The 14,944-nt window shown below is 35.4% G+C and overlaps 1 protein-coding gene and 1 pseudogene across 4 annotated transcripts; one reads left to right on the forward strand and one right to left on the reverse strand.

Moving 5' to 3' along the window:
- Positions 1–8,827: 8,827 nt before the first annotated feature.
- Positions 8,828–12,947, forward strand: LOC102603480 (uncharacterized protein At4g26450-like). Of its 4 annotated transcripts, XM_006344852.2 has the most exons (6): positions 8,828–8,917; positions 9,195–9,272; positions 9,439–11,370; positions 11,559–11,748; positions 11,921–11,975; positions 12,610–12,947. In XM_006344852.2, the coding sequence occupies exons 3-6, from the start codon at positions 9,488–9,490 to the stop codon at positions 12,660–12,662; spliced, it is 2,181 nt and encodes a 726-aa protein (XP_006344914.1). In that variant the 5' UTR covers positions 8,828–8,917; positions 9,195–9,272; positions 9,439–9,487; the 3' UTR covers positions 12,663–12,947. The 4 variants fall into 4 exon arrangements, 3 of the variants coding, with proteins under 3 accessions (XP_006344914.1, XP_015163109.1, XP_015163108.1); XM_015307623.1 differs by lacking the exon at positions 9,195–9,272 and having other exon boundaries at positions 8,838–8,917; XR_367112.2 differs by lacking the exon at positions 8,828–8,917 and having other exon boundaries at positions 8,966–9,272; positions 11,850–11,975.
- A 104-nt stretch (positions 12,948–13,051) lies between these two features.
- On the reverse strand, positions 13,052–14,433 carry LOC102603930 (xyloglucan endotransglucosylase/hydrolase protein 15-like; annotated as a pseudogene).
- Between the last annotated feature and the right edge of the window lie 511 nt (positions 14,434–14,944).

The raw sequence follows: 14,944 nt of genomic DNA on the forward strand, positions 1-14,944 counted from the left end.
GAACTTGAACTTGAACTTGAACTTGAACTTAGAACTTGAACTTGAAATTTAACTAATTTTAGAACTGTTCGTGCTAGGCAACTAAGGAAGCTCAACATCTAAAAAAGTTGATACAAGACTATATTGCTTCTTTCATCAAAGTAGGAGATAAGGTTGGTTCATCAAAGCTCAACATCTAAAAAACTCATGTGTTCCCCTAACATTAGACTTAGCATGCTTCATGCCCTTATAAATCTTCCAATAGCTTACCTTACAGCCCAATTCTATGCGGAGTTGATTTGACATGTCTCTTGTGGATGGGCCTTTACCATTGGGAAACATATTTTCAAAGTACTTACCTATGACTTTTGTCGTGGCATGGGGATTATGGCTTGTAAGATGCTCTGAACCACACGTATGGTATTTTTCATAGATTCTAATGACAAATCTATCGCTACTTGTAAATTTCACAGCCCTCAGCTACCAATTGCACTCCGAATATGAACATTTAAAAGAAAACACATTACGAGAATTGATCACCTTTTTCAGTCTAAAATCTTTTTTCAAGCAAGCAATTTTCAATGAATTTGTCAGTTCTTCCTTGTTCTTGAATGTCATTCCCTTATAAAAACCGGTTTCATCATCTCGAACATTATTCACACGTGATGATTGAGAAGAACATGGAATGTTGCTGCCAACAATAGGTATAGGAGGATTGTGGCTCTCAAAGTCCAGCACGTCATCTTTCCAATTTCAGCATCGTGACTATTCATCTCCACATCATCAAATTCATCATTTAACATATCTTGTTGGACTTCTTCTAGATTATGATCCTCCTCGATAGGATTTTCATCCACGTAGACTCTTAATATGGGCGGTCTCTTTGCTCCTCCCAAATAAACAACCAAACTAGGCTGATCAGTTATTTTAAAGAGTAAAGACATAAAGACATAATCAAAGTTGTCCCGTATTTGCATAAAGACACCTTAACTTTCAAAGTGTCCTATCACCCCACAGAACTATTTAATATCTTTGTAAATGGACTATTTTGACCCATTCCCTCGTCTACGTATTCGCGCGTGTTGCTCACTCCCTATGATAAAATTCAATTCGACCCAACCCTGTTCTTTGAACAAAATTCAAAAGTGGTTGAATTCACCTAATAAAGGCATGGGGAGCTCATCCAGTCAAACTCCAAGTCGCACAAATTCAAGAAGAGAAACGGAATGCAATGTGTTGTTTTTCAGATTCCATACACCAACTACTAATCGGTTAGGGGCAACTGTACTGAATTGAAATCTCTTGTTTTATTGGGGTTTAGTGTTGTTGGAGTGAAGAAGATAACAAAGAAAGGCAAAGGCGGTTGCAAGGGAGAAGCGGGAGAGAGAGAGGTGTTTGAAATCACTTGATCTTGCTATGGGAAAAACCATGAAATCAAAAAATTAGGGCTATCAATGGCTATTTTGGGTTTAAAATTGGGGAAGATGACATAAATTGATTAAATAATAAAGAAATAAAATGACACGTGGCACTTTTAAATTGGTCCATGGCAGTGAAAACACTGAATGACGCGCCTCATGTGCTTGGTAACAACCCAGACGAGGGAATGGGTCAAAATGGCCCATTTACAACGATATTAAATAGTTATGTGGGGTGATAGGACACTTTGGAAGTTATGGTGTCTTTATGCAAATACGGGACAACTTTAATTGTGTCTTTATGTCTTTTCTCTATTTTAAAAGGTAAGACCTTCTCATTATGAAAAAATGGGGAATGTAACTCATGACAAGATCTTTCAGTTGACAATTGTATCCACATTTTTCCATGACTAAATTCACAAAATCATCATACAAAATATTTCTTTCGACAGTCATCCCTACCAACCCTTCCCGTTTCTTACCATTCTTCCAACGCCAAATGTATCGATTTTTCTTCTCGACCCATTCACCACGACAATCAATCCCTACAAATAATCTCTCCATTTATTGTACCTAAAGAAATTAATTAAAAAAACAATTAGTACTAATGAAGAAATGCGTATGACTTAGACACATTTTCTCTCAAGTTCTCTCAAGAACCCTAATCCAAAACCTTCCTCAAGATTGAAGAGACTCTTGCTCCAAGTTCCAAGCTTCCATTGAAGACACTCTCAAGACCTTCATAAAAACTCAAGGTATGTGGTGTTGAACTCATGGGTCCTTCCACCCATAGTGCCTAGACTCTATTCTACTCACTAATTCATGGTTTAAGTTAAGATTCATAAATTAGTCTTGTTCTTTGTAATAATTTCCTGCACATTGAATTTTAAACATGAAAAGTGATTGTTTTGAGCATGTTGTGACCCTAGAACTTGAACCTAAATTTGGAATGGATGTGGAGATTTTCATGTGGTATTGTGGGTGTTAAAAAGGTGTTGTTGTAGGTTGTTCACTGGTTTGGCTGCATAATTACTACCCTATTTTCCATGCTCTTTGATTCCATTACATGCCTTCAAGGTGTTTGACAAAATGTCCAACTATGGAGAATTGATGAATCGATGCTTTAAAGCTTGAGTTATGAGATGTATGGAAATCCAGAGATGTGTTGATGACAAACTAAGCTTGTGTATATGTTCATTCCATACGTGAGATTGCATTAGAGCCTAATGGGAATTTCCTATATAAAGTGTTGCATGACCATGCCCGGTCCGGGGGAAAAGAACCGGACAACCATGTGAGAGGTTTTTATCTCACCACCTAGGATGCTTGGGGTGTGACCAACATCAACCATGTGAGAGGTTTATATCTCACCACCTAGGATGCTTGGGGTGTGACCAACATCAACCATGTGAGAGGTTTATATCTCACCACCTAGGATGCTTGGGGTGTGACCAACATCAACCATGTGAGAGGTTTATATCTCACCACCTAGGATGCTTGGGGTGTGACCAACATCAACCATGTGAGAGGTTTATATCTCACCACCTAGGATGCTTGGGGTGTGACCAACATCAACCATGTGAGAGGTTTATATCTCACCACCTAGGATGCTTGGGGTGTGACCAACATCAACCATGTGAGAGGTTTATATCTCACCACCTAGGATGCTTGGGGTGTGACCAACATCAACCATGTGAGAGGTTTATATCTCACCACCTAGGATGCTTGGGGTGTGACCAACATCAACCATGTGAGAGGTTTATATCTCACCACCTAGGATGCTTGGGGTGTGACCAACATCAACCATGTGAGAGGTTTATATCTCACCACCTAGGATGCTTGGGGTGTGACCAACATCAACCATGTGAGAGGTTTATATCTCACCACCTAGGATGCTTGGGGTGTGACCAACATCAACCATGTGAGAGGTTTATATCTCACCACCTAGGATGCTTGGGGTGTGACCAACATCAACCATGTGAGAGGTTTATATCTCACCACCTAGGATGCTTGGGGTGTGACCAACATCAACCATGTGAGGGGTTTATACCTTGCCACCAGGGTGTCCGGGTGTGAACGGCATCCCCCATCCTAAGTTGGGGTTATAGATTGGTTGGATCATGCATACACATATGATATCTACTATTAGTATAGAGTTACTTAAACATGTTTTGACTTCACTTTGATCATGCATCCTCATATTGTTATTCATAATGCCTATGAAACTATTTCTTGTATTTCGATTGTGTCCTTGTCTATTGTTGTGTTGCACCCCGCATACTTAGTACATTCCATGTACTAACGCATATTTTGCCTACATGATGTCACCATGTAGGGACCGGAGTTACTCTTGATCCTTCTCTTCATTCACGTGGCTAGTACGGTGCTTATCCGAGTTGTTGGTGAGTCCTCAATGATTCGAGGGCTATGTTATGTTTCCTACTCCTATGTTTTGAGACTTTAGCTTGTAATTGTATTTTGACTATGAGGGGAGCCGGTAATATGTCATGGCCCCCGTCCTATCTATGTATGTAGAGGTGTGCGTTGGACAAGTATTTTGTAAATGAGCTTGACTCTTGTTCTATGATGTCATTTTGAAATGGTTTGCCCTTAGTCCCTATTTCCCGTTAATTAATGTTGAATGTGCTTCCGCGACCGATGAAGTGTGATGACAAGTTTGAGAGGCTTGTTTGGGGTTCCTTCGGGTTCCTCATTCGCCATGTCACGTCTAGGCCCTAGGCTTGGGTCGTGACAAAAACATAAATCACATGTTGTGATAAAATGTATAAGTCATATGTTCCAACGTTTACAACCATCTGTTGGAAACGCGAATGCAAATTATTGAAAATATTGCGGCTACCCAGATGATAATGAATGATTTCAAAGAACTGTTAATTTTACTTACCAAAACAATGGTGTGTGAACCCAATCACTTATGAAGTAATTCCAATTGATACAGAACGAAATCTGGTCCACTGATTAGATTAGCTAAATCTTATTCAAGAAGATGAAAAGAGCTCAAGAAGGACCAGCAGCCAAGACCAACAATGTACGAAAACAAGAATAAGAAGAAGATGAAGAGAACGGGAAGAAGAAAGGCAAGCAACCAAGCAAAAAGAGAGCAAGAACATAGCAGAAGAAGAATAAGAAGAGGAATACGGGGGGATGTTTTATTTCCCCCTTTTGGTACAGCTGGTGGCTTCCCTCCAATTTTGGTTCCCACCAAAATTGGTTAAATTAGGTTTTAGTCATTTACCCTTTTACCCCAATTCAAATGGGACCAAAACTGCCAACTTATAAACTTGAGGGCAAACACCGCAATCCTTAATCATTAATCACATAATTGTCACCTATACTCAATAATTAAGACTTATGTCACCGCCCCTTTATTTTGACACCTTAATGTCACCTTTAATTCAAAGCCCCAAGAAAGTAGAGAGAAGAGAGAAGACTTATTATTTTTCTTGAGGGCTGATTTTACCATGAAGAGGACCTCTATTTATAGGGGAAAATTGATTTGGTCCCAAAATTAGGGTTCCAAAATATTCTCTAAAAGATAGACATTCACTATATTTTTAACACTTCCCTTTGAATGCCTAATTCGTTGATAATGTGCCTCATTAAAAATCTTACTAAAAAAAACTTTAAAAAAGAAAAACTCTAGTGAAGAAAAAGAGTACACATATCTAATAATACGCATCTAGGCTAAAACTCTAGTGAAGAAAAATAGTACACATATCTAATAATACGCATCTAGGCTGCCTATGCCTCCTTGTACTTCCACACAAAAAGCTTCTACACATGCACCAATTTTGTAACTTCTATTCACACATTTCTTCTGGTTTTAATTTATTTATCTTATTTTTCTTTTTCGTATGTTATGTAATTAAAAATTATGAAAAAATATTATTATAAATTAAAATAATTAAAAATATACATATTATTTTTTAGTTCAGGTCAACTCAAAATCTCCTTATCTTAACAACATATAAGAAAATTATACATTACATTTTTTTATAATTACAATAATTAACAATTTAAATATCTAAACTCTTCAAATTTTGTCCATATCACAAAACTTGAAGAAAAAAAATAACAAATGTTGGGCCCGTGCTAGCACGAGCTCTTGTAGCTAGTATAGGTATAATAATATTATACATAGCTCTTTATAAATTAATACATTACAAGTACTCATAAAGTCTCTTTTCACTTGTTCAATTTATACTTTTTATTTGTCCCATTTTACTTGTTATTTTTGACAAATCAAGAAAATAAAATATTTTTTTACCTATTATACCCTCAATTTATTAAGAAAACTAATATTTTTGTTTAAGGTAGAACATCTTAATGAGTAAATTGATTTTGAAATTTTATCATTTAATAGGGGTAAAATGTTAATCCACTGTCAATTGTTATTTTTTTCTTAATATGTGTGTGAAGTCAAAAATAAACAAGTAAATAAGAATAAAGGAGTTTATTATAATTAAAAATATCATAGACATTAAGATATTTAAAAAGGAAAAAATATATTATATTAAATTCTAATTTAATTGAATTCCCCATCATTATTTTTTTCAGGAAAACATTTTATTGCATTACTTTAAAATGTGTTTCAGATGTCCATAAGACACCATTGCATTAATTACTACACAACTTGGGAAGGCAGAATCCCAAGAAATCTTATTTATACATGAAATAGAAATTTTAGCTAGATTATGAGCTAATACATTCCATGTTCAAGGAATATATATAATCTCGATTTCTTCAAAAGACTTCATCAATCGTCATACATCCTCGCAAATGGTCTCTATTTCCCAAGATGTTATCAAATTCTTTTGTAACATTTGTATGACATTCTTTGTATCTGACAGTATGTGAACCTTTGACCAACTCTTTTGTAGTGCTCTTTCCACAACTTCTCGAATTGCTAGTGCTTCAGCAATTATGGCCTTCCCTACATACTGAATAGGGGTACCAAAGGCATGAAGCAAATTACCACAGCTATCTATAGCCGCCATTCCAATGCTTGCTTTTTCCTTCTCCATTTGTAGACCTGCATTTGTGAAAACAACAATCCCATTTCGGGCCAAAGTAATAGTTGCAACATAAATCTTGTTAGGTATAGGATTCACAACTGCCGAATTTCGCACAACATCGTCATATTCATGTAAATCAAATAAAACCTTATTAACTATGTCATTAATTAGGTTCATATGTACCATCATTAAAACATAATGAATTTCTCACTTTCCACATTTGCCATAAAAGAGAGATACTCAATCTTAGTAGCTCAATGGATTCTGGATATTGACATGTATTACAAAATAAGTCATTCCACCATATTGCAAAATTCATAACATTTTCTACATTAGGCCAGTTAATGGGAGTCAGCTTCCATACTAATTGTGCTTTTGGGCAACTGAAAAACATATGATCAACTGTTTCAGTTTCTAAGCCACAGACCCTACACACATCACAATTTTGATGCAATCTCTTAGAAATATCCGCACTAACAGAAAGGACATTAAGATTACATTTTCTAAGGAAATGTTTGTATTTGTTTTTTATTTTGAGTGCCCATAAGAAAGTCCAAAAAGATTTTGGGAAAGATTGATCACTGACTTGAGGTTTTCAGTTCTATGATCAGTACTATTAGCTAGGCTTTTCACTAGATGATAACTAGATCTTTTCCTGAATTTGTATACTGTCGGATAACTTTATCAGAATTTATGAGCAATCTTAGCATGACTTCTAGGTGCAATTATTTTTAAGCACACTTTCTTAGAAAAAAAAGAATAAAAAAGGGAAACATTTAGTGTACTCAAAATAAAAAAATTCATCACTAATTCATAATCTGCATACATTATTAACGTAATAAAATATCTAAAGAAATAGTCAAAGCAGATAAAATCATATTATACCCAAAATTAAAAACTAAAATTCACCCTAAAATCAGCAACAAAATTGTATTCTAAAAAAAAAACAATATAAAAAGACATGCAAACCTATCACAAAAGGTTGTAAAAATATCAAAACTAAGATGCAAATACAATATAAAATCAAAAATAAAAAACACAAAAAATCTAAACCAAAAATTCGAACAAAAATCGAAACTGCAATAGTGAAAAAATAAGGAGAAAATTTGATTAAAATGATAAATGTACTTGGAAGAAGAAGAAAAAACATAACATAGAATAAAATTCTAATATCCGAAGAAAGTAAAACTTTATCACGGAAAAAGCATGTATCATGTGAGAAAAAGAAAAATAAAAAACAAAATGAAAAAATAACGTAAAAATATTCTGTGCGCTAACTAATGAAAACAAAATAAATCTTATTTACATAGAAATTGGATTAAATTAGGTAAGAAAATAAAACATGGACCCAATTTGGTAGCATTATTTCCTCGTATAATAAACTTCCTCCGTCCATTTTTAATTGTCATGATTTTTATTTTTACAGTCAAACTATAAGAACTTTGATTAACATTTTACGATGTAATTTTCATCATATTGATATGCAAAAAAATTGCAATTTATAGTACTTTTCGTATAGTTTTTGAATATCTAATTTTTTGTTTAAAATATCGAATTAATGTAATCTAAATTAATTTAAAAATTAGTCAAATTAACTTTCGAAAAACACAATATGACAATTAAAAGAGAACGGAGATAGTATAATTTTCTCTATTTTTATTGTTTGATGCTTCATACACGTGACACACACTAAAACTAGCACTCTCTCCGTTTCAATTCTAGGCATATACCAATTAACTTGGTTTCAACTCATATTTATGTCTTTTAATTTTGTGTGTACATAAATATTTAAATTTGTATAAAATTGAACAACTAGACACACACGTCTTAGATGACATCCTACATATAAATTTGAGACTTATGTGGCATTTTACGTGTATTATGTCACGTAAGACTCATGTGTTTACGTGTTCAATTTTATATTTGTTTAAGTCTCTACTTATGCAGACCCAAAGTTGAAAGGCATAAATGTGAAATGAGATAAAATTAAAAGACACATTTATGTATTGTGCCTCGATTCTATTTTGATTTAGCATAGAGTTTAAGAAAGTAAAAAGATTTTTACTGTGGTTTTAAATTTAAAGTATAACAAAATATTCTTTAATTTATAATATTAGAGCATGTCATGTAAAAAATTAAAATAAAAGTAACAAAAGAAAAGGAGACAATTTTATTAAATGGACTAATAGAAATATGTATATATATTATTTTTTTCCATCTGATGTTTGATGCCGATATTAAAGCCTGATATTCTGAATTTACGCCACGTAAAACCTTATTCATAAGGAAAACGCTATTTATTAAAAAAAATGCATACCCAAGCTCGAATCCGAAAGTGGATTAAGACAGGAGCAGAATAATTAATTTATTGATAAGATGAGAAAGGTATGAATATATGCCTAATGCGTTTAATTAGAAAGAAAATAAAAAGCAGGTTGGTGGATCACGCACTTGACTTTCTTTCCTATTTTCAATTTAATTAAAGTAAGTAATTAATTTAATCTTTTCTTGTAGATTCACACTTTTGGCAACACTGAAAAAATAAAATAATTATCAACATAAAACATTGAACAACCCGCAATTTTCCACTATATTTTTCATTCCCAGACGAACAATATTTTTTTTTAATTTTTATTTTACCTGTATCGATCTTGAGAGCTTGATGATTTCCAGGACAAAAATAGTTAGATTTCTCCAGAAAATATACAAATTATAAAAATTGAACAGAAAAAAAAAACCTAATTTTGATGTTTTGATGAAGATGATGGAGAAATGGTACAATTTGATGATGATGTGAAATGGATCTGAAACCCTAATAAATCATCAGTTTTGGAACAAGGTAACAAATTTTCAAAGCTATTTCAATTGCCATTGATTTTAGAGACTTGTCACTTTAGGGTTTATGAAGGAAACTGTAACAAGGAAAAGAAAATTAATAATAAAAATTAGTGTTTGGTGTTTAGTTTGAAATTTTTGAGTGAATAATTTGGATTGTTATCATTCAGGAGAAGTGCTGTTGGGATTGATCATTAGATACTATTTAGCTATTGAAACATGCATGCCAGATATCGTGGTCCGGTAAATGGAAATAGGTCTAGTTCAATGGGTGTTGGGGGTGTGGGAGCTTCACCTGAGCGATTTGCGAGAGGTCGTGGTGAGTATAGAAACTTTAGTCGGGTTGATTTTGGGCGTGGTCAATCAAAGCAGTTTGGATTGCCACATGGAAATGAAATTTTCATGGAAGCTGGACGGCTAGCGGCTGAGTACCTTGTTTCCAAGGGAGCGTTGCATCCAAGTGCTCTTTCAGGGAAATATCAAAATGGTAGCTTAAGGAATCCAGTTGGAGAATTTCAGGGGTTTAGGTCACAGGAGGCTGATTTTATGGGGGTCCCTGTGGAAGGTCGAATATCAGCTCTTACTCATTTTGGGAGTGCTGCAGGTGATGTAGGTCATGGTAGGAAAAGGTTTCCGGAGGAATATAACTCAATGGGTTCAAGAAACTTTGTGAGAGAAAGTAGAAGAAATGAAACTTTTAAAAATTATGGCTCTGAGTTCAATCGAGAATTAGGAAGAGTTGGGTCATGGAATAGAGTCAGGAACTCTCCTGATGTGGATGCTCAAGATAATGCTTTTTCAGGGAATAGAGATGAACAGAAAGTAGCTAAGAATAGTGATGCGGTGTTGCAAAATTCCCCTCCCAGGAAAATAGATCCTGAGATTGAGAGTTCAGGGGACTCGCTGATTGATTCAGAGCCTGCAGGCCAAAACAAGGCAGGGGATGATGCAGGTAAAAAGGCAAGTCCTATTAGCACTGAAACTAATCTTCCATCAGAGGATGAACTACAACATACTGAGAAGTGTATTGAAATGGAAGCCTCAAAAATAGAAGTTGATCAGGTTGATGTTTCCAATGATAATGGTGATTTGGAGACAAAAGCTGCCAAGGAGAACATAGAAGTTAAACCTTGTACTGAAGAACATACGCATACAATCAAGAGTAGTAATAATTTACTTAGTGTCTGGAGGTTTGAGCATGTTCCCAAGAAAACTCGCTCTTCATTGGCAAATAGAGTTCTGAAGGTTTTTGATAATGCAGTCATCAAAGATGAGAACACCCGTGAGATGGAGCTTCCTAAGGATACTCAAATGCATTCAGAACTGAACCATGTGGATGTTTCTGCTGGTGTAATTTCATCTCCTCATAGTCATGATGCAAGAAACCTTGATTCTGGCAAGTCGGAACCTCTTGATTTGGAGGAAGAATCACGTTGTTCTCAAGTCATTAAGCAAGTAAATGAGACGGATTCCTCATCTCTTGGAGACAGCATGGTAATAAAGGAGGACGAAACAATTGTGGAGTTACCTGGATTTGAAAGTTGCAGTTCTATTAACTTGGAAAGAGGAGAGAAACGAGCATTAGAGCATGATGATGATTGTACAGGGAGAACTAAGAAACCTAGAGAATTGGTTTCATCTACATGTTCTCTCTCAGATGGTATTCTGTACCATTCTAATTCCATGGAAGACTGGCCGAATTCACAGGAACCAGGGACTTCGCACGGAGAGGGAGTGATGTTGTCATTAGATGAGAAGAAGTTGGTTGACATTCCTCTGATTACCAAGAGTGATGTGGAGCCAGGCACTGACTTTACAGGAAAACAACTTTTTCCAGGCTCCTTGAAAACTTGTGACCCCAATCTTTTGGAAGCTTCTGTTGTGAATGAGACTCAAAATGCTGATCCTGTTGATATATTCCCAGGGATAACTGGAAGTGTAAAAGAAGAAGCACCAGTCGATATTGATCTGACCATGAGTAGTAACTGCAATACAGCTCGTCAATATGCTAAATCTTCCTTTGATCATATTGACATTGAGGTGATTGATTTGGATAATGATTCTGAACAAGAAGACAAGGCTTTGAATAATCTAGAGACGAGGTAAGACTATAACATCAATAAATTTGTCCTTTAATATGGCTTTGCATCTTCCGTTGTTTCAGTCTAAGTTGGTAGAACATTGGTCCATGAGTTGATATGACTGCTTTCTTTAGTTTTCCATAAACATGCTCTAGTTGAATCATATTGCTTACCTAGATTCTCCTCTAATTTTGGGAAGTCATACACAGGTCTGAAGTTGTATTTACTGGATCAGATGATTTTTCAAATAACCCCCATGGTACCGACGATACTCCTGATGTTCAGGATGGTTATGGACTGATGATATCAGAATTGCTTGGGAATGATATACCAAGCTGTTCTTCTGTACCAGAAAATATGAATTCTTTTCACAATGATATGGGCCTGCATAATGGAGAGGTACTAGTGCCATGATTTTCATAATTTGTCTTTTAGCTGTTATTTATTGAATTGGTTCAATATGTTACTTTTACTATTGTTGTTTCTGCTTTCACTTGCAGCTGAGAACGACATAACTCTTGATGAATGTTTTTCACCAACCTCTTGTTGAATACTATTATTTTTTCTTCAGGCAGTGCTTGGAGATGATGATTCAATATATATGTCTTTGGGAGAAATACCGATAAGTATGCTAAAGATCTTTTCTCATGCACTTGAATTCGATATTACTAATTGAGGTGTTTTTTGGAGGAAAATCCTGTGCATGTACGGAAACATGATTGCTCCATGATCCATCCTATATTATGCATTCACTAATGGTTTCACCAATTGCTTGTTCTGATTACTGTGCACATTAATGTTATGCTATTCATTTGATCTCTAATTATTCTACACATTATAAATCCTTTTGCTTTGGTGTGATGGTCCATAAGATGTGTCCCATTGCTAATTAAATGTCTTACTGTCAAAAGCTCTACATTCTCTGAACAGTATCATGAATTTTGTAGAAAAAAATAGTCCAAAAAAAGAGGGGGGAATTGATTGATGATTATAGGACAGGTAAGCGATAAGGAAATCCATGGTGATGAGAGTGACCTTAGGCTTTTGAAATGAGGATGTGTTTTGCTGAATGACCTGTAGTTTGGTTTGGTCAGTTCATTGATGTTCTGCTCCACAGCCATAGGCATGTGCAATAATATGTTCGACATGCATGTATATTTGTGTACATGTATGTATGTGTGCTTCTCTGTTTTGTAGATGAAATCTCAGATGCTATAGGTGTCTTTGTTCTCTAAGCATATGCTTAATATATTTGTGTAGGCTTTCTGACGGCCTGGGAGCAGCAGACACAAGAATTCGGGAAGCCATTTTAAGCTACAACCTTTCCAGGTTTTCATAAAATATATTATACAATAATCATCTGTATGGCTCAATTTAGTTGTCAAAGATTAGCTCTATGCTACAGCAACTTCATGTATATTTCATGACTTGTGTAAGATCTTCACTTCCAGCTGATGTAAGTACTGTCCCCGCACCCCCTTCCTCGTCTCTTGAAGGGAGGTAATCAAATGTATTTTCTTTACTCCTTTTCTGTTACACTCTTTTTTTTTGTCATCACAATTTGTCCTCTCTTGATTAAAAGTTTAGCAGTTCCCTGATTCTCTGTTGTTTTTATAATTGCTTGCAAGTAATATGTGACATCAGAGAGTGCCTAGGAAAAGAAATTACTTAAAGGCAACGATGGTCACAAAGATGGACAGACTTGGCAGGAAAACGATTCATCGTTATTTCTATTTCACGATTACAAAAAGAATAAAGAATGTATTGCTTGCTCAAATAATTACACTATGTTTTTTTTCCCTGATATCCCGGAACAAATTAAAGAATAGAAAAGAAAACCAAGATAATATTATAGACAACATTCATAGATTTGATCCTTTAGAACCTTGAACGTTTGCATTCAGGAGAAAGGCCTTGAGAGAACCTTTTAGCATCTGCACAGTAATTGTAGATCATGTATTTCTGCTGAACCCATCGAAGCCTATTTCTGCCATTACCGTTCAGTTCTTGAGTTTGCCATGCCTGATCATTGTTTACTGAGTCAGTCTTAGAGCCTCCACAGGACGAAGTAGACAATGCAGCTGACCAAACACAAGCATTTGTATTGAAATTCCTGTAAGAATCTGTAAATGGAGCCATGGACCAATCCGTCTTCACCCGCCCTCCTTGTGTTGCCCAGTCATCAGCATTCCGTAAACTGGCGTAAACTCTCATTGCTTGATTCTTTGGGAATGCAACACCAATCGCTTCGTGGTTGTTGAATACTCTTATTGGGATATTATCCACCAAAAATCTGGCCAATTAGAAAAAATCCCCAAGATGTCAGACATAAACACTAAGTAAGTTGTTTAGACTTGGATTAAAGTTCAATTAGTAACATACATGATGCGTTGAGAGTTCCAAACAATAGAGTAGGTGTGGAACGACGAGGTGGGATCAAACCATAGGCGAAACTGTTGTTCTTTGTTGCCTTTTCCTTGAGAATAGACATTAGTGTGAACCGTGTACGGTTGACCTGATGAATTTCCCAGAAACTCAAAATCAAATTTCATCATGCCCTGCTCCTTGAGAAGACAACTGCATATTGTACAAAAAAAAAAACACTTCAGTGAACATGTGTTTTTTTTGTTAATGAGTTATAGTAAGAGGAAATAAGCTGTGTTACTTACGTAGAAGGTAGTGACAGTGCCAGCAGAATTTCCAGGTACTAGATTGAGCTGCATATCAAACCTTCCGAATAAATATTCATTCTTGGGCTGAAATCCCGAACCTGAAATTTTGTCAAGGGACAAGGCGAGAAGGCGCCCACCATCTTCTATCTGAGCGCAATGGTCACCAAACGTGACCGTTGCATCTTGGTAGAAATTATCAGCCCAAACAGGACATAGCAAGAGAAGTGCAAGAACAGATAGCTGCTGCAACAACATTATAGAAAATCTTAAGGAATGTGTGTTTGAGATTGGGACATAAATGTTAATATATATAGTAGATTTTGGTAGAGGGAAGAGGAAGGATCGAAGAAGGGGAATTATTAAATTAAATGAAGCAAATTGCTGTGAATTGAAAGGATTGAAATGTAACGCGTTTGTTTGGAGATTGGGAGGGGCTACTGTTTCGGAAGTATGGGGAGTGGGGACATACATTTAGATCCGCAGGGGTGGGGTGACACCAATTACCCAAAGAGAAATGATTGACATTATTCTACCTAACACGATTTGGTAGAGTGTATAAAAATAATAATGAACGCATTGATTTTGTGTATTAATAGTACTTTGTTTTGTGTTTTAATCTATGTACACTTGATTTTGTATTAAGGTATGTATTACTAATACATGAAAATTCAAGATATTAGTATTGCAAGGGGTTTTTATGCATGCATTATCATGGTTAAAGACTTCATTGCCCCTCAAAATTTGGTTTACATCTTTTTCACCATAATTGTGTAGTCTCTTTGTAAATACATCAACTAATACACCATATTCAACATCGTTTCTGCCTTTTTGCTCAATGTTTGATCATGTTGTTCGAAGGGCCAGACTCACTCTTTCACTACCGGGTTCATCACATAATACTTTTAAAGTGGAGCATAAATTTA

The sequence above is a fragment of the Solanum tuberosum genome, unplaced genomic scaffold (genome assembly GCF_000226075.1).
Source record: "Solanum tuberosum cultivar DM 1-3 516 R44 unplaced genomic scaffold, SolTub_3.0 scf00056, whole genome shotgun sequence".
Lineage (NCBI taxonomy): Eukaryota > Viridiplantae > Streptophyta > Magnoliopsida > Solanales > Solanaceae > Solanum > Solanum tuberosum.